This window comes from Salmo trutta, chromosome 30, assembly GCF_901001165.1.
Source record: "Salmo trutta chromosome 30, fSalTru1.1, whole genome shotgun sequence".
NCBI classification, from domain to species: Eukaryota; Metazoa; Chordata; class Actinopteri; order Salmoniformes; family Salmonidae; genus Salmo; species Salmo trutta.
Genome location: NC_042986.1, coordinates 10,423,870 through 10,444,872, shown reverse-complemented (window position 1 = coordinate 10,444,872; position 21,003 = coordinate 10,423,870). Strand labels below are relative to the sequence as shown.

Below are 21,003 nucleotides of genomic sequence, written 5' to 3'. Positions count from 1 at the left end.
GGAGAAAGAAGGGACTAGGGAATGAAAGAAAAAGAAAAGAGATGGTTTAAAAATAGAATGAGACAGATGAAAGTATACATGTCCAATACAGGTGGGAGCCAGGTGGTTAGCCAGTTACAGCAGACCAGACGTGAACTGATTGCCAGTTTGCTCTAAACTTTGTTCTCTCCACATTTTTATTTACTTTTCATACTGTCCAAGAAATACAGGATTTGGAATGCCCCCAAGCTTATAGGCAAGGCAATAGCCCTGCTGTAACCCACAGCGCACATTGGACATTTGGAGGAGACCTTGCTTCAGGGCAGAAAACAAAGGGCCTACAGTATTCAACTTGTGGCAATAGTGTCAGGGTTGGGGAGTAACTGATTACATGTAAAGTAGTCCAATTACTTAATCATATTACATTACTGAGTTTAGGTAATCCAAAAGTTACGTTATTGATTCCAATTTTGGACAGGTAAAAGTAACTGTAACGGATTACATTCAGAAAGTAACCTACCCAACCCTGAATATTGTTTTGTTTTGTAATAAAGTATTCATATTTCAAACAATGCTTGTTCAAACATACAGGTGTAGCAAAGATATTACAATGTTCAAGTTTACGTTTAAGTTGATTGGAAATGTTATTATTTGTCCTAATGTATGCGGTAATAAAAGGATTAATTGAAGTGTTGACAAAAAATACTTGCTTTAAATAAAAATAATACAGTCAAAGGAGCAAAACAATGCCAGCGTGAGCATCAAATCATGAATGATATACTTAAGTAAAATGTATATCTACAAATATCAAAGGATTGCGAAAGCCAAGTAAGCCCAACAATCAATCTATCTTTCCAAAACCCACAGGGTTTGGTTGGAAAGCTAAAGGATAATAAAGTATTACTGTGACTGAGTCCCTCAGGGCTCAATACAATGACCCCATTCAGTTTAAGAGTGATATTGTTTTGCTATGTAATGGTATAGAGGAGCCCTATTTGATTAAATGTTGATTCAATCACACATGGACTGTAGGGCAATGCCATGAAAATATTATGGCTCCTATAAATGTAGAAAAGAAAGCATTGATCAAAGTGTTGAGAAATATAAGCAAATCTAGCCTACTGTACCAAATCTGCCACTATGGAGCTAGAATGGCTAACATATGTTCAAGGAAAAGGTCCATCCAACGTTCAGTAAATATCTAAAAACGGCATTGAATATTTGATAAAGGAATTTACATGTTTAAAGTAATGACTAAAGAATTCCACCCTGAAACGTATAAGACTATGTGAAATGTATTAGAATTATAAGGGTGAGAAATGTATGGTTGAGAAAACAAAGGACAATTGAACTACACATGACCTGGTTGTAACTCTGAAAACTGACAACAGGAAAGAGGACTTTTCCAAGGCCCCTCTAATCTAGGGAGGAGAGGAACGGCTAGTGCCAGGCTGGTAGAAAAGAGATAAACTGTGTGTGTGTGTGTGTGTGTGTGTATGTGTGTGTGTGTGTGTGTGTGTGTGTGTGCATGCGTGCATGCGTCCGTGCGTGTGTGTGTGTAGGATGGGGTGGGAGTTATAAAATGACTAGGTATGCATTTTTTACTTCAGAGCACTCGTGAATAAAGAACTTACCTTTTGCAATATCTGAGACTTTGCCTAATTCTTATTTTTTACCCGGGATTTACAACCTCGGGTGAATTGGTCAAAGCTATAAAATAGTTTGGTTAGAACATTGGGAAGAATTCTCGTGACAATATTCAAAAATGGTCAAACATAAAAACACTGTAACATACAAAGTAGATGAAAAAGAGAGTTGCGGAAGCCATAATTGCATCCACTTATTCCACCGTAAATCAAAATTTCTCACCTCTCATATTTCTCTCATCAGCTAACCAAGCGAGTTGAGGTCTGCCAGCTTTATGGTTAGTGGGTTTGGGTGTCACTCAGTTGGTGTGCTCTGAGGGATCTGAATGTAAATGAAAGTCAATAAGCTGCGGCCAGCAACAGTCACAAATAATATATCTCACCTCTCCCCCAGGGCAGTATCTGACACACACGCACACAAACAGCGCCAAGTGCGCTCTGAAGTTGGTGTCTGAGGTTTTGGCACAGGTGCATCTCTGAACCAACAGCTTCAGGCTTCCGAGCAGTGCCATGTTTAAGCTGTCAAGACTGGCAGATATGCTTGTATCTTCAAGATGCGGAAGACACATTGTGTGTGTGTGTGTGTGTGTGTGTGTGTGTGTGTGTGTGTGTGTGTGTGTGTGTGTGTGTGTGTGTGTGTGTGTGTGTGTGTGTGTGTGTGTGTGTGTGTGTGTGTGTGTCACGCCCTGACCTACAGTGTTGTAGGTCAGGGCGTGACTAGGGGGTTTTCTAGTCAATTATATTTCTATGTTTGGGTTTGAGTATGGTTCCCAATTAGAGGCAGCTGATTATTGTTGTCTCTAATTGGGGATCATACTTAAGGAGTCCCTGTTCCAACCTGCATTGTGGGATATTGTTTTGGTTAGTGCTTTGTGTGCTCTGTGACTGCACGTTTGTTATATTCTTTGTTGTTTTGTTTTAAGTTTCATTATTAAATATAATGTGGAACTCTACGCACGCTGCGCCTTGGTCCACTCATTTCAACAAGCGTGACAGAGTGTGTGTGTGTGTGTGTGTGTGTGTGTGTGTGTGTGTGTGAGGTAATATGAGTTCAGAAATAGCAAAAGTGGTCCAGCATCACGTTAGGTAAGAAAAATAAGTGTTTTAGCTATAGTAGATGTATCCAAAAGTCAAAGATACAGTAGACTGATGTTGTGATCTACAGTACCAGTCAAAGGTTTGCACACACCTACTCATTCCAGGGTTTGTCTTTATGTTTTACTATTTTCTACATTGTAGAATAATAGTGAAGACATTGAAACTATGAAAAAACACATGGAATCATGTAGAAACCAAAAATGTGTTAAACAAAACAAAATATATTTAAGATTCTTCAAAGTAGCCACCCTTTGTCTTGATGACAGCTTTGCACCCTTTTGGCATTCTCTCAACCAGCTTCATGAGGTAGTCACCTGGAATGCATTTCACTTAACAGGTTTGCCTTGTTAAAAGTTAATTTGTGGAATTTCTTAGTGCATTTGAGCCAACCAGATGTGTTGGGACAAGGTAAGGTTGGTATGCAGAATATATTTGGTAAAAGACCAAGTCCATATTATGGCAAGAACAGCTCAAATAAGAGAAACAACAGTCCATCATTATTTTAAGACATGAAGGTCAGTCAATCCGCAAAATGTCAAGAACTTTGAAAGTTCCTTCAGGTGCAGTCTCAAAAACTATCAAGGGCTATGATTCCTGTGGCGTGGGGACCGCCACAGGAATGGAAGACCCAGAGTTACCTCTGCTTCAGAGGGTAAGTTCATTAGAGTTACCAGCCTCAGAAATTGCAGCCCAAAAAAATGCTTCACAGAGTTCAAGTAACAGACGCATCTCAACATCAACTGTTCAGAGGAGACTGCGTGAATCAGGCTTTCATGGTCGAAATGCTGCAAAGAAACCCCTACTAAAGGACATCAATAAGAAGAAGAGACTTGCTTGAGCCAAGAAACATGAGCAATGGACATTAGAGCAGTGGAAATGTGTCCTTTGGTCTGATGAGTCCAAATTTGAGATTTTAGGTTCCAACCACCGTGTCTTTGTGAGACGCAGAGTATGTGAACGGATGATCTCTGCATGTGTGGTTCCCACTGTGAAGCATGGAGGAAGAGGCGTGATGGTGTGGGGGTGCTTTGCTAGTGACACTGTCAGTGATGTATTTAGAATTCAAGGCACACTTAACCAGCACGGCTACCACAGCATTCTGCAGCGATATGCATCCCATCAGGTTTGAGCTTAGTGGGACTATCATTTGTTTTTCAACAGGACAATGGCCCAACTGTCACGTCCTGGCCAGTATAAGGGTTAATTAGTATTGTAGTTTGGTCAGGACGTGGCAGAGGGTATTTGTTTTATGTGGTTCAGGGTGGTGTGTTTGTTAAAAGGGTGTTTGAATAAGTATTCCGGGGTTTTTGGGCACTGTTTGGTTTTCATGTATTTCTATGTTTAGTCTAGTGTGTGTGGTTCTATGTTGAGTTAATTGGGGTTGGACTTCCAATTGAAGGCAGCTGTTTGGTGTTGCCTTTGATTGGAAGTCCTATATTAGTTGGGTGTGTTTGTCTTGTATTTTGTGGGAGATTGTTCTGTGTTGAGCCTTAGGCCTTACCAGACAGTTTTTTTGTCGATCGTGATTCTGTTTGTTATTTTGGTGTTCATTTTGATAGTTAATAAAAGTCAAGATGAGCCTGCACATACCTGCTGCGTTTTGGTCCTCCTTCACCGACGACAAGCGTGACAGAATCTCCCACCACCAAAGGACCAAGCAGCAGAGGAAGGAGCAGAGGGAATTTGGATTGGATACATGGAGGAAATGGAGCAAAGACCGGGAATGCTACCGAGGAACACGACTGGCGATTAAACCCGAGAGGCAACCCCAAGAATTTTTTTTGGGGGGGCATATGGGTAGTTTGGCGGGGCAAGTTTGGAGCCCCAGGCCAAATCCCCGGACTGTTTCTCGGAGGCCAGTTAATGGACAGGTCTTATGCTTCGGGGTAATGGGTGTTATGGTGAGGCCAAGTGTTTTAGGCCAGTACGCGCTATACCAGCACCCCGCAGTTACCAGGGGGTAGTAGGCATTCAGCCAGAAAGGGCGATGCCAGGTTTAAGCTCGAGACCGCCAGTAAGCCTCCATGGTCCTATATATCCTGTTCCCGCTCCACGCACTAGCCTAGAGGTGCGTGTTCCCAAGCTGGCATATCCGGTACCAGCACCACGCACCAGGATTATAGTGCGTCAGCCCGCCAGTCAACAGTCACCAGAGCTGCCCGCCAGTCAACAGTCACCAGATCTGCCCGCCAGTCAACAGTCGTCAGTGCTGCCCGCCAGTCACAGTCGTCAGTGCTGCCCGCCAGTCAACAGTCACCAGATCTGCCCGCCAGTCAACAGTCGTCAGTGCTGCCCGCCAGTCAACAGTCGTCAGAGCTGCCCGCCAGTCAACCATCACCAGGGCTGCCCGCCAGTCAACAGTCGTCGGAGCTGCCCGCCAGTCAACAGTCGTCGGAGCTGCCCGCCAGTCAACAGTCGTCGGAGCTGCCCGCCAGTCAACAGTCGCCGGAGTGGCCAGACTGCCCCGGAGTGGCCAGACTGCCCCGAACTGCCGGAGTGGCCAGACTGCCCCGAGCTGCCGGAGTGGCCAGACTGCCCCGAGCTGCCGGAGTGGCCAGACTGCCCCGAGCTGCCGGAGTGGCCAGACTGCCCCGAGCTGCCGGAGTGGCCAGACTGCCCCGAGCTGCCGGAGTGGCCAGACTGCCCCGAGCTGCCGGAGTGGCCAGACTGCCCCGAGCTGCCGGAGTGGCCAGACTGCCCCGAGCTGCCGGAGTGGCCAGACTGCCCCGAGCTGCCGGAGTGGCCAGACTGCCCCGAGCTGCCGGACTGCCCAGACTGCCCCGAGCTGCCGGACTGCCCAGACTGTCCCGAGCTGCCGGACTGCCCAGACTGTCCCGAGCTGCCAGACTGTCCCGAGCTGCCAGACTGTCCCGAGCTGCCAGACTGCCCTGAGCTGCCAGACTGCCCTGAGCTGCCAGACTGCCCCGAGCTGCCAGACTGACAGAGTTGGACTGCAGAGTGAAGGAAAAGCAGCCAACAAGTGCTCAGCATATGTGGGAACTCTTTCAAGATGGTTAGAAAACCATTCCAGGTGAAGCTGGTTGAGAGAATGCTAAGCGTGTGCAAAGCTGTCATCAAGGCAAAGGGTGGCTACTCTGAATAATATAAAATATAAAATCTATTTAGATTTGTTTAACAATTTTTGGTTACTACATGATTCCATATATGCTATTTCATAGTTTTGATGTCTTCACTATTATGCTACAATGTAGAAAATAGTCTAAATAAAGAAAAACCCTTGAATGAGTAGCTGTGTCCAAACTTTTGACTGGTACTATACATTGACTCATTATTCCAGTAAAGCTCATGGCAGAGATGATGCCCGACATCGCAGTCTTACTGCCAACTTCTAAACTAAAGAGAAACTCACAGGCTGAGTATTCCTGATTTATTGAAAATAAGCCTTAGCTCTTCCACATTCCTCACTCAGTCCGGAAGAATAAAGCACAATGAATGATGTGAAAGATGTGTTTTCCTCCCAGGGTTTACTGTAAATTCATCCAACTTCAACATTGAAACAATGTGTTCTTAACTGTTTAAGCTCTGAAATGTTACCAAATGACTACGTCTAAATCACTGTCGACCAAGACTTTGTAGTATACATGATTACTGCAATGCATGAAGCCTCTCTTTATGTCTTTCCACCAAGCTAAAAGGTGCACCAAACAGAGCATCAGCAGGAAAGGTGGAGGTCTCAGACTACACATGGATTTGAACAACCTGGTTAGGGATCTTGCAAGGAGGAGAATAAGGAGGTTGCAGGTGCAAAGTTTGGCAGGGCAGAAAGTGCTCTAACATTAGCATAAAGTAATGCACACCAGCTGGAGAGAAATACTATTTTAAGTTCGGGATGTACTGTACTACAAGTGTGGCCCTGGAAATGTGTTCCTGCATGAAGATGGATTGCTGACCTCTTGAAATCTATAGGAAATGCTACAGTTGCATATTTGTTACATCATGCCATATGTCTGTATATTGTCTGAAATTGGCACAGTACTGTCAGAAAACACAAATAAATACTTTTCTGGTAACTGACAATTAACTAAGAAGAGGGAAAACAAAAGATGCAATGATAGTGTCAAAACAGGTTTAATAAAGCCACATTTTGTCAATCTTTAATCCCAGCTGTGGTCCAGATGTGCTTACACAGTTCAGCTATGTAGACACAGAGAGCTCTCCAACTCTCCAACATGGAGGGATAGTCTCCGGCAGCCAAGATGTTTTGCTATTGAAGGAAATGACACCTAGATTCCAGGCATTCCAGGTCAATGTGTGAAAATGACATAGGGCTGTCACAGACACTCCGGAACAACTAAACATTCTGATAAGGACAGTGTCCTGACCAGAAGGTCACCTGGTGACGTCAGTAGTGTGGGGCACTACACTCTCTCCCAGGTTCTGTCCCAAATGGCACCCTATTCCCTATTTAGTGCACTATTACGGGCCCTGGTCAAAAGTAGCCCATTACATAGGAAATAGGTTGCCATTTGGGACACAGTCCTAGTCTGTCTGCTAGGAAACTCCTGTCTCTCCTGAGCACGACTTGATCTGTTTTCCTGTTCAACTGGAAGGCTACGCCGACTAGAGCAGGATTTTCAGCTTTCGTCTTTTGTGTTGGGTGAATTCACAGAAAGGAACCTTTTCGATTTGGGTAAGCAGCTTTTCCGCTCTTTTTTCCTTTTGTCTCCTGTGGTGGTTATCGTGAGACTTGGCTAGCTAAGCTGCAAGGATAGCTATTCTACAACAACAAAAAATTCTACCTGGAAGCGTGGAATTACTAGCGCTCTCTCATTTAGGTCAACCCACTGACGTTTTGCATTGAATAGACTGACCGTCTGCTTATCAGTCGAGAGCCACACTTTGGTTCATTGCAAGACCAACATGGTGCTAACTTCTCTGGCTAGCACTGTGCTAACTAGCTAGGCTATTAGCTCAGGTGGCAAAGGGGAAGAGGACCTCAACGATGACGATGGCATGAAAGACCCCCTCCAGGCAGCGGAGTAGGAAGAGGAGGCGCAAGCCATTACCTCTAGACCCTCTTCCGCCCTTAGCGGGGTACCTGTGGCAGATGACAGATATTCACTGTCTGCAAACGAGCAGCCGCCAGACTCAGCATTGAGTGACCTGAACCCATGGGGGGTGGCAGTGGAGAGAGGGACTGTTATGACCGGAGGAAACTCCCCTCTCGCACCCCCCCGTGGCAAACAACTCCTCTCAGCTATTCCAGATTGTGTGGCAGATGCCAAGCCTAACCCAGACATTTGGGATGAGATCTGTATCATCCAGTGGTGCCATTCATCATCGCCGTAAGCTCTGAACCGTGGATTGTCACTGGATGAATCGGGCCGTAGATCAACGCCGGAGGTTCTGGGCGGTAAGCCGCCGCTGGAGGCTCTGGGCTGCAGACCGCTGCTGGAGGCTCTGGGCTGCAGACCGCCGCTGGAGGCTCTGGGCTGCAGGCCACCGCTGGAGGCTCTGGGCTGCAGGCCACCGCTGGAGGCTCTGGGCTGCAGGCCGTCGCTGGAGGCTCTGGGCTGCAGGCCGTCGCTGGAGGCTCTGGGCTGCAGGCCGTCGCTGGAGGGTACGGACTTGGGGCCGTCGCTGGAGGGTCCGGACTTGGGGCCGTCGCTGGAGGGTCCGGACTGTAGGCCGTCGCTGGAGGTTCCGGACTGTAGGCCATCTCAGGAGGTTCCGGACTGAAGCCCGTCTCAGGAGGTTCCGGACTGTAGGCCGTCTCAGGAGGTTCCGGACTGTAGGCAGTCTCAGGAGGTTCCGGACTGTAGGCCGTCTCAGGAGGTTCCGGACCGGGAACCGTCGCTGCAGGCTCCATGCTATGGATCATCACTGCAGGCTCCGTGCCATGGATCACCACTGGAGGCTTTGTGCCATGGATCATCCCTACAGGCTTCTTGCCATGGATTATCCCTACAGGCTCCGGGCCATGGATCATCCCTACAGGCTTCGTGCCATGGATCATCACTGGAGGCTTCGGACCATGGATCATCACTGGAGGCTTCTTACGTGGAGCCGGAACAGGTCTCACCGGACTGGAGAACGTCTCTGGAGGCTCCAGACTGGGGGACGTCGCCGGAAGCTCTGGACTGGGAACTGTCGCCGGAAGCTCTGGACTGGGAAGACACACTGGAGGCCTAATGCGTGGAGCTGGTACAGGTGGCACCAGACTGGTAACACGCACCTCAGGGCGAGTGCGAGGAGCAGGAACAGGACACACCGGACTGGGCAGGCGCACTAGAGACCTGATGCGTGGGGCTGGCACAGGTGGCGTCAGACTGGTGACACGCACCTCACAGTAAGCACGGGGAGTTGTCTCAGGTCTCCAACCTGACTCTGCCAATCTCCCCGTGTGCCCCCCAAAAAATAATGTTGGGGGCTGCCTCTCGTGCTTCCCTTGTTGCCGCGCCCTCGTTGCCTCCACCTGTTCCCATGGGAGGCGCTTTTCTTCTGCCCCTAAATCCTCCAAAGCCCTGGATATACTCCTTATCTCCTCAATAGTCCACTGGTCCATACCACGCTGCTTGGTCCCTTGGTGATGGGAGATTCTGTCACGGTTGTCGTAGGAATGAGCGGACCAAAGTACAGCGTGTGTGTCGTTCCACATTTTATTTATACTGTGAAACTATGCAATACATAAATAAACTTGAATGACGACAAAACAACAAACCGTGACGCAGAGGTGAAACAGACACTACTCAAAACTAATGTCCCACAAACCCAGGTGGAAAAAACCCTACTTAAGTATGATCTCCAATTAGAGACAACGAGGGCCAGCTGCCTCTAATTGGAGATCATCCCAAACAAACCAACATAGAAATACAAAACTAGAACCTAACAACATAGAAATAGAAAACATAGAATACAACAAAGAACTACAAATCTCGAATGCACACCCAAATCACACCCTGACCTAACCAAAATAGAGAAACAAAACGTCTCTCTCAGGTTAGGGCGTGACAACCTGTCTGTCTCCGACAGACATGTATGATTGGTTCTTCAAGCTGCTTAGAGATTCGGTGAATCCAACTGTGAGATATCACACTCATAATATCAGAGAACCGGCGTTACGCAAATAACCTTCAGTACACAAAGGTAGCTGTTTATGGAAAGATAATTGCAGTAACATATTGTAGAAATAGCCATGTGCAATGCATTTAGACACACCTAAACCAACAACACATCCATTTCTAGCCGCAGTTACAACAATTAACTGGAGAACAAATAAATACGGTACAAGGACCAAATTCATCTGTGAGACCACTTCCAAACATGTGGTGAGCTGTGTCAATATTTTTTAGCTGAGACTGTGCCCTTTACTTCAGTGGTGGAGATATACTGTACTGCATACAGCGTACTGAAGACAACTGAGATTTAGCCTTTATTACAATGCAAACCACTGCTAAAATGAATGAATATGTGATGACACATGTGAACGGTAGTGGGCTGCTGTGCAACTGCATGATGACATATTGTGGGACACAATGCACATGGGATGTAATGGGAATGTTTAAACCAACAAAGTTACTGTGAGAGAAGCTCAGCTCGGAACGTGTGTGGTGGATCACACCTCTTTCGTTGCTGAGGGCCCCAGAATGACACAAACTGGCATTGAATACAACTTGTGATTGAGTCACTTGCAATTTGAATGTGAATTTGAACTCAATGAGGATACAAATTCAATGAGGGCCGCATCACTGTGTTATTACTGTTTTATTACTGTGAGCAGGCTATGACACAGCCAGTCAGTGCTTTTATGTTAATATAGTACACAGTATAATTCCAGGTCAGATGACGTTCCTTGTCTCTTGCCATGTTTTGAGTTCTTTTGTCATAAAATTGTTAAATTGATTTGGCAAAACCATTGTCAGAACTAGTATCAACAACCATAATACTTAAATATCCCGATTATTTGCGGTTTTGGCTCTCTCTTGTCTCAGCCCTCACTCCAGGGATGAGAACACGTGTACATATTGTAAAGTGTGTCAGGAGCGTCGTAAAAGCTAGACCAAGGCGCAGCGGGTATCATGCTCATCTTCTTTATTTATTATAAGAGAACACTTAAACAAAATATAAACTAACGCCAAACAACAGTTCCGTAAGGACACAAGCACTATATGAAAAACAACCACCCACAAAACCCAAAGGAAAACAGGCTGCCTAAGTATGGCTTCCAATCAGAGACAACGAAAGACACCTGCCTCTGATTTGAAACCACACTCAGCCAAACCTGGAAAACGGAACATAGAAAATGAAAACTAGAAGCAAAGTCCCCTAGACAAAAAAACACAAAACACAAAACAAACACCCCCTGCCACGCCCTGACCATACTACAATGACAAAAGACCCCTTTACTGGTCAGGACGTGACAAAGTGTGACATTTGTTATTTAAAGGGACAGTTCACTTCTTTAAAGTTTATTTGAGATTTTTTTTTGTGGGTAAAAAAAATGTTTAAAAAAATTGTACGATTTGTCCACATTTACAACCACTATCACATCCATGACTCGACTCATCAACTTGAACACAAAACAAATCTCTGTTTTGTGTAGAACAAAAACAACATGAGACATATATAACTGCCACTTTGATTTATCACACACAACACAGGTTAAACATGTACTATGAATATGAAGCCCATCTTGATTAGTTCATGTTGACAAAATGTGATACAATAAGCTACCTGTATATCAAATACTTAGGAATACTACAGTAGATTACAATGATAAAATACATCTAAAGATGATCATAATAGTGAGGCTCATAAAGTTCAGTCATACTTACTGTGTCTATGCAAATGTAAAGAGTTCCTGGTAGGACTAATACTGTAAGCAGTAGTAGTATTAAGTAGTAGTAGTATTTAATACTACTACTACTTATTAGTCTTACCAGGAACTCCTACATTTGCATAAATAAGTATGACTGAACTTTCAAATCAAATCATATCAAATGTTATTTGTCACATGCGCCGAATACAACAGGTGTAGACCTTACAGTGAAATGCTTACTTTACAAGCCCCTAAGCAACAATGCAGTTTTAAGAAGATTATTTTTTTCATAATAATAATAGAAATATAACAAATAATTAAGGAGCAACAATAAAATAACAGTAGCGAGGGTATATACAGGGTGTACCTGTACAGAGTCAATGTGCGGGGGCACCGGTTAGTCGATGTAATTGAGGTAATATGTACATGTAGGTAGAGGCAAAGTGACTATGCATAGATAATAAACAGAGAGTAGCAGCAGTGTAAAAATGGGGGGTGGGGTGGGGACAATGCAAATAGTCCGGGTAACCATTTGATTAACTGTTCAAGAGTCTTATGGCTTGGGGGTAGAAGCTGTTAAGAAGCCTAGACTTGGCGCTCCGGTACCGCTTGCCGTGCGGTAGCAGAGAGAACAGTCTATAACTAGGGTGGCTGGAGTCCTTGGCAATTTTTTGGGCCTTCCTCTGACACCGCCTGGTATAGAGGTCCTGGACGCCAGGAAGCTTGGCCCCAGTGATGTACTGGGCCGTACACACTACCCTCTGTAGTGCTTTGCGGTCGGAGGCAGAGCAGTTGCCATACCAGGCGGTGATGCCTTTGAAACTAATAGATGACTGAAACCCTGTTCACAATTCAGAGAAATATAAAAAGCGTCAATCAGCAGTAGAAACTAATAAAGCATGCTCCCCACCCCTGTTTTGGAATGTGGACTGAGAAATGTAACCCCTCTTAAACTCAAAGACAGAGCGATGGCTGCAAGGACTGACCATACAAGATATCAAAAGTATAGTTTTAATCATGTTTTGAGGCTATATAGCATTTGTTTAGATTTACTTTTTTAACAAACACTGGAGTAAAACAAGTTGATATTTTGGGTTCTGATGGGGTACAACAGTTGAACTAAGCTCATGAGGCATTTAGAAGTTCTATTCTTCGAGAATCAATGGGTACATGTCATTAAGTCCAAAAATGGATGTAGCAACTGCTGATTGCCCCTTTAACTGCATGATTCATGGCCATTTAAATTGTGTTTTTAGACAACCTTTCTTATCTATGTTAACATACCTTGCAAACCTAAAGGGTTGAATCAGGAGGTCCCAAGGGCATTCATGTAATATGTGGAGGAAGCATGGACAGAACTATGGAGGAAGCAACCTGTGCCGGAGTAGAAAAAAACAACACAATTGTGAGGTTTGATGCAAGTTTGAAGTCATTGGCAGTCTAGTGTCTTAAAATGTGTATGTTGCCCATTGTACACTACAGTCACCGGTTTCTAACGGGATATTCTATAGAACCATGTATAAATAAATGAAGGCAGCCTTCAGATTACATCCACAGGGGGGTGCTACATCCTAATAGTGTTGTGAATTTCAACAACCTGTTAGTGGGTTACCCTAACGCCACACTGTTTCACTGGATTTTTATAACCTAAATAATCTCAGTGTCAAAGAATAGGCATTAATACAAAAAAAATATGCAACTGCAGCTGTTTTTTTCCCGAGTGGCACAGCGGTCTAAGGCATTGCATCTCAGTGCTAGAGGTGTCACTACAGACTCTGGCTCGATCCCAGGCTGTATCACAACCGGCAGTGATAGGGAGTCCCATAGGGCGGCGCACAATTGGCCCAGCATCTTCCGGGTTTGGTCGGGGTAGGACGTCATTGTAAAACAAGAATGTGTTCTTAACTGACTTGCTCAGTTAAATAAAAGGTTAAAAACAATAAAACAAACAAACAAATTAATATAAACGAGCCATGCAGGCAAAACTAATTTAACAAGTGTGTATACTGCAAGGGTGTATACTGTCTGTATGGCATTAATAGCCTACTGTACCTGATGGCAATGCTGTTAGAAAGATGTCCATTTGTAATTTTGACTGTAGGATGCACCTATTTCCTGCCCAGAGACTGGAAGTGCAGAGACAGGAAGTGGCCCAGCACTTGATAGACATCTCAGTCAGTTTATCAAGCGTAACTCACAGTTAAGACTGACAAACATGGAACCTGTCATAATATGCTCATCATGCTGATCTTTAACTCAAAGAAGAGCACATTCAATAGTGGCCCGGCCTCAGGGCAGGCCCCATTATCTCCTGTAAGAGAACCTGACACATGGGTCCCATGGATGTCCCCATTTCCCTTACACCACAGTGTGGCACCACCAATACAAATACAAATGTAATGGTTTTGATGTAACATTGATTTATTTATCATCATCATTAGGCCTTTATGTATTTCCTTACCAGAAGTAGAGTCCTGGCTATAGTAGCTCTGGACAGGATATAGGCCTAATCAGGTCATTGTTAACCGTCTAAGCATAGGATTAACCTGTGCTGCTAATCCTACACACCACAACTATTCTACTGGTTACATCGTGGAAACAGTGTAACCATGAAATGTATCCATAGGTCTTAATAGATGTATAGAGGTGGATAAACTCGATTTACGAGCGCGTTTATGCCAATACCGACTGGAACGTGGAATAGTTGTTGAATTCACGTCTGTGCTCAGTTTTGTGGTGGGTTGGATCAAGGCGTGTCGCGCTAGCCATGTAGGCCTGCCTATATAATGGCAATGTTAGGCCTGACCGGGAGAAGCTTGAAGTCGCGCCACTCATTCTGTGCGATCAGCAGTTTCACATTCATCGGCAGTCACAGGAGAGCTTTCACAATGGCAGAACACGTTACTGAGCAAATAGGATTTAACAAACCAAAGGTAAGTTACAAATGAAGAACATAATGTATCAGGCAAAGCGAATTTTGCAGTAAATGATTCACTCAACCACGTTGTTGTATTGAGGAAATATACCAGTTCACTCGGCTACATTGTTTATATGGTAAGGTTTCACGTCGTTTATTCATCTGTTTGTTTCTAAAACCCCGGATGCACATGGTTAGAAGAAACGAAAGGTAGTCTACAGGTTAGGAGAACTCACGCAGCAGGTTAGGAGCATTTGGTTAAGGTTAGCGAAAATCACTTCGGACAAAGTGGCATGTTTTTAAGGAGTCCCAGTCTACTACTACAGCAGAACTGCCGTCCTTGCGCAATTAACCAATACATTTGCACAAGCCTCGCCGAACAACACCTTAAATGGAGAATGCATACCCTAGATCTGTGTTTCTCACTATTTTTTGTAAGGGTGCCACTTTGGGTTGAGACAATCATTCAGAGGCCGGCACAGAACTTACATTTGTTGTACTTTTTCTTCCAATATTATCAATTGAGAGGAAATTCGGAGCAATAGATCACATGCAATTGATTTGATTTACAGCACATCACAAATGTATAAACTCAGTTTAAAAAAAAAAGACATCCTCACTGTCAACTGCGTTATTTTCAGCAAACGTAACATGTGTAAGTATTTGTACGAACATAACAAGATTCAACAACTGAGACATAAACTGAACAAGTTCCACAGATGTGTGACTAACAGAAATGGAATGTGACCCTGAACAAAGGAGGGGGGTCAAAATCAAAAGTAACAGTCAGTATCTGGTGTGGCCACCAGCTGCATTAAGTACTGCAGTGCATCTCCTCCTCATGGACTGCACCAGATTTGCCAGTTCTTGCTGTGAGATGTTACCCCACTCTTCCACCAAGGCACCTGCAAGTTCCCAGACATTTCTGGGGGAAATGGCCCTAGCCCTCACCCTCCGATCCAACAAGTACCAGATGTGCACAATGGGATTGAGTCCCGGGCTCTTTGCTGGCCATGGCAGAACACTGACATTCCTGTCTTACAGGAAATCATACACAGAACGAGCAGTATGGCTGGTGGCATTGTCATGCTGGAGGGTCATGTCAGGATGAGCCTGCAGGAAGGGTACCACATGAGGGAGGAGGATGTCTTCCCTGTAATGCACAGCGTCCAGATTGCCTGCAATGACAACAAACTCAGTCTGATGATGCTGTGACACACCGCCCCAGACCATGACGGACCCTCCAAATTAATCTTGCTCCAGAGTACAGGCCTCGGTGTAACGCTCATTCCTTCAACGATAAACGCGAATCTGGAACTGCACTCGTCAGTGAAGAGCACTTTGCCAGTCCTGTCTGGTCCAGCGATGGTGGGTTTGTGCCCATAGGTGACGTTGTTGCCGGTGATGTCTGGTGAGGACTTGTCTTACAACTGGCCTACAAGCCCTCAGCCCAGCCTCACTCAGCCTATTGTGTACAATCTGCGCACTGATGGAGGGATTGTGCGTTCCTGGTGTAACTCGGGCAGTTGTTGCCATCCTGTACCTGTCCCGCAGGTGTGATGTTCGGATGTACCGATCCTGTGCAGGTGTTGTTACACGTGGTCTGCCACTGCGAGGACTATCAACTGTCCGTCCTGTCTTAGGCGTCTCACAGTACGGACATTGCAATTTATTGCCCTGGCCACATCTGTAGTCCTCATGCCTCCTTGCAGCATGCCTAAGGCATGTTCACGCAGATGAGTAGGGACCCTGTGCATCTTTCTTTTGGTGTTTTTGAGTCAGCAGAAAGGTCACTGGGGTCCTAAGTTTTCATAACTGTGACCTTAATTACCTACCGTCTGTAAGCTGTTAGTGTCTTAACTTTTTAGTGACAGGGGGGCAGCATTCGGAAATTCAGATGAATGACGTGCCCAAATTAAACTGCCTGCTACTCGGGCCCAGAAGGTAGGATATGCATATTATTAGTAGATTCGGGTAGAAAACACTCTGAAGTTTCTAAAACTGTTTGAATGATGTCTGTGAGTAAAGCAGAACTCATATGACAGGCAAAAACCTGAGAAAAAATCCAACCAGGAAGTGGTTTGTAGTTTTTCAACTGATTGCCTTTCCAAACTACAGTGTCCGTGGGGTCATTTTGCACTTCCTAAGGCTTCCACTAGATGTCAACAGTCTTTAGAACCTTGTTTCATGCTTCTACTGTTACTTGGCAGAGAATAAAAGCTGTCTCAAGCCTGGGACCAGTGAGTTGTTTACGCGCTGCTCCTTCTTTTTCCTCTGTAATGAATATGCTATTGTCCGTTTGGAATATTATCGAAGATTTATGTTAAAAAGACCCTAAGGATTGATTGTAAACATCGTTTGACATGTTTCTACGAACGGTAATGGAACTATTTGACTTTTCGTCTCGGGTTTTGCGCTCGCGCATTATGCCTTTTGGATTAGTGATCTGAACGCGCGAACAAAACGAAGGTATTTGAACATAAATATGGAGTTTATCGAACAAAACGAACATTTCTTGTGGGAGTCCTGGGAGTGCATTCCAACGAAGATCAGCAAAGGTAAGTGAAGATTTGTAAGAGTTTAGTTGACTCCAGAACTTGGCGGGTAACTGTATAGCTTGTTTTGATGGCTGAGCTCTGTTCAATATTCTGAGTACAATGTGCTTTCGCCGTAAAGCTATTTTGAAATCTGACACAGCGGTTGCATTAAGGAGAAGTGTATCTATAATTCTTTCAGTAACTGTTGTAAATTTTATCAATGTTTATGATGAGTATTTTTGTAAATTGATGTGCTCATTCACTGGAAGTTTTGGGAGGCAAAACATTTCTGAACATCACGCGCCAATGTAAATTTTTTGGGGGGATATAAATATGAACTTTATCGAACAAAACATACATGTATTGTGTAACATTGAGTCCTGGGAGTGTCATCTGATGAAGATCATCATCAAAGGTTAGTGATTTAATTTTAGCTGTATTTCTGGTTTTTGTGACGCCTCTCCTTGCTTGGAAAATGGCTGTGTGGTTTTTCTTGTTTAGGCGCTGTCATAACATAATCTAATGTTATGCTTTCGCCGTAAAGCCTTTTTGAAGTCGGACAATGTGGTTGGATTAACGAGAATATATTTTAAAATGGGATATAATAGTTGTATGTTTGAGAAATTTGAGTTATGAGATTTTTGTTGTTTTTGAATTTGCTGCCCTGCTATTTCGCTGGCTGTTGGCAGTGTGTCCCGCGGGTGGGACGCTAGCGTCCCAGAGAGGTTATCAACTGTTCCACAGGTGCATGTTCATTAGTTGTTTATGGTTCATTGAACAAGCATGGGAAACAGTGTTTAAACCCTTTACAATGAAGATCTGTGAAGTTATTTGGATTATCTTTGAAAGACAGGGTCCTGATAAAGGGACTTTACACACACACACATACATACACATATATATATATATATATATATATATATATTAGGCTACATCACATGTATAAGACCCATATTAAGGGTTACCTCCGTAGTTGACTGAGTGAAAAGGTCCCTTCTGCTCCTTGACTGAATTCATTCTAAATGTATAGTCTGTTGCTATCCTTGTGAGGCAATCCAGGTGTGCATTGGTCAGTCTGTTTTTGTTTCACAATGTACATTGTTGAAAATTTTGCTTAACATAAATAAGTGCTGACAAAAAATGTTACCATTTGCACACACTGCTTCAGAAGTGGATACTCTGTCTTACACAAGGCTCCAGAAATGGGTAACACCTGATCTTAGTTCACCTTGCAATGTGTCATTTGCCTGCAGCTCCACTATCTCACTCTCTATGCCAGCACGGTCAGGGCCGAGGGCTGTGATGACTGGGGTCAGAGATGCCACTGGCACATGAAAGGCGTTCTCAATGAAGTTGGAAAAACTCCTTGTACCCCATCATATCCTTGAATCTTGACTCAAACTCCAACTCTTCCAACACACGCACAAATACATCGCAGCTAAAATGTTGCGGTATTTCTGGGTTGGATGTGGTGACTGCTCTGAGTTTTGGGAAATGAACAATCTGTCTGTCAGGTATGAACAGCATTTTGCCTGGAGTTTTAGCTTTCCCTTGGAGCTGGAGATTCACCGTGTTCAGGTGGCAGGTGATGTCAGTTAAAAAAGCCCGCTTTAATATTAACTGTGGATCATCCACTCTGGTTCCTCTCTCCTCTTTCTTGCAACAAATTCACAGATTTGATGGAGGAGAGAAATCTTTCCAAAACTCTGCCACGAGACAGCCATCTCACCTCATTGTGAAATATCAAGTCGCCGTATTCTGTCTGGTATTCCTCCAGCAACTCACGGAATTGCCAGTGATTCAGTGCCCTCACAATAATAATGTTCACCACGCACACGACTTGCTGGATCACATTCTGTTAGTCACAGTCTTTGAGTTTAGCCACAAGTGCTTCCTGATGAATGATACAATGAAACGTAACAAATTTGTGAATATCCTCTCTCTTTCTCATCAGGCCTATGAGTCCCTACTTCTCTGCATGTTTGGTGTGCCGTCAGTGCACACAGATGCCAGATTTGATCAGTCAATATTATTATCAGCAAAAAATGTAACAAGGGCTTTCAGAATATCCTCTCCTTGTGTTTGTCCCTGAAGGGCCAGTAACCATAAACGTTCTTTTCTGAACGACTCATTTTGAGAGAAGCGGACCCAAGCACATAATTGGGCAATGTCACTTACATCAGTGCTTTCGCCAAGCGCAATACTAAAACACGGTGCCTGGGATATGTCAGTAATCAGTTGCTTACCGATGTCCTCACCGATGTCTTGTTATGGTCGAGTCTGAGAGTTGCAGTCCCTTAATTTGCTTTAAAATAGCTTCCTTGTTTGTGAAATCGGCATACAATATTTCATCTGAGGCCAAAATACATTATTTGACAATCTCCACATCTGTGAAGGCCTTATTGTTTCTCGCGAGAATCCAAGCAATCTCCTATTTTTTTCCTTTGCCGTTTTCTCTGCAACAGTGCTAGATCTGTCCATCATTGTTGCTGTCCTTTGAGTTGCGCTATTTTGTTGTTTCTGAGGTTGCGTTGTGGCAGATATGTTTTGTCAAAGTGGGCATGATGTGACTGCAAATGTCACTCTCTAAATTTTGCTTGTTTAAAACAATTGACTGTCTTCTGGCAAATAAGACAGTGAGCTAGTCCCATCATGCAGTACAAAAAAAATACCTGTCTGTCCATTTCTCTTAGAACTTTCTGTGTTCTTCTTGAATTGACCGTATCCTTCTCTTAGCTGCATTAGCTAGCTGCATTTCCCCGCCGCCATCTTCCTGGTTCTCTGGTGGTTGTTCGTTCATGGCTTCCCCCTCATTGTCATTGTCAATAGATTTACGGTTATTTTTTTACAATAAATCGATCCATGTCTACCAGACTGCAAAATGAGCTAGTAGCAAACTGATATGTCGCTGTAGCTGAGCAGTTTATGTTCAGCAGCTGCGCTATATTGCTATCTATCTGCCGTCCGGGGAACAATAGATATATTCAACAAAGTGATTCAGGCCTGCATTAAACAGATTTAATTGAAATTGCATTATTGTTATGTATTATGAATGGAAAATCAGAGCGAGCCACAAATTTAAGGGCTCGGCCTGCGGGCCATGCAATGAGTACCACTGGCCTAGATAGTCTACATTTTCTATTGTTATTTTGTCAGTCACTTACTGAGGTTTTACATGGCATGCAGTATACTTAAGCAATATAGTACCACAGTATGAGTCAGTACCAATAAAGCCCAGTGCGCAAACAAGGAAATGGTTCCACTATTCATTTTTTCCCAAAGGGGATTTTAGAAACACTTACAATAAGGGCTGTTTTGTGTAGGCTCGAATAAATACACACGCGCACAGTGATCAACACACGGGGCGAGACCCGTAATCATCTGCGCAATCCTCAAGGGCACAAAAACACTGTAACAGTAATCAACCGCTCAATGGAAACCAAAGGGCACACTTATACAAGTACTAATCAGTGGGAATAGGGGACAGGTGTGCGTAATGAAAGTTCCGGAGGGATCCGTGACAGTTTGATTCCCACTGGGGACCAGTTTGAAAAATGATGCGCTCACTACTGTAAGTTGCTCTGGATAAGAGTGTCTACTAAAATGGAAAAATGATGAATAGACCATTTCAGTTTTCACATAGAAATACGTTGCATTTTCAAAGTATTTAAAGAAACTATAAAACGTATATCAAGCAAGTATTTTTATATTCCACAAATATTATCAGATTACCAATGTAATTAGACCAGTACACTTTTTGTTGTCATACCCATGGTATATGGTCTGATATCAGGTCTTTCAGCCAACGAGCATTCAGGGCCCGAACCACCCAGTTTATAATGAGTATTAGGTAACATGCCACTGTGGTGATGGATGGTTGAATTGGTATGTGTTTACTGGTGGAATCAGACTGATTAATGTGTCAGGCAGTAGGATATGTACTGTTTATGTAGAGTATAACATAAACAAAATATAACACCAGTTAAAAAAAAAAAGGCCTTCCTTTCCTCTCTACCTAACTTCCCCTCACAGGCCCTTCAGTTTCCC

At 44.1% G+C, this 21,003-nt stretch overlaps 1 protein-coding gene across 1 annotated transcript in view; it reads left to right on the top strand.

Moving 5' to 3' along the window:
• The first annotated feature begins 14,289 nt into the window (after positions 1-14,289).
• Positions 14,290-21,003, top strand: part of LOC115167917 (adenosine deaminase) — a 44,625-nt gene continuing 37,911 nt past the window's right edge. Inside the window, exon 1 of the mRNA XM_029722660.1 lies at positions 14,290-14,435. Within this exon, the coding sequence (XP_029578520.1) occupies positions 14,295-14,435 (141 nt within the window). The 5' untranslated portion in view covers positions 14,290-14,294. The remainder of the gene's footprint in view (positions 14,436-21,003) is intronic.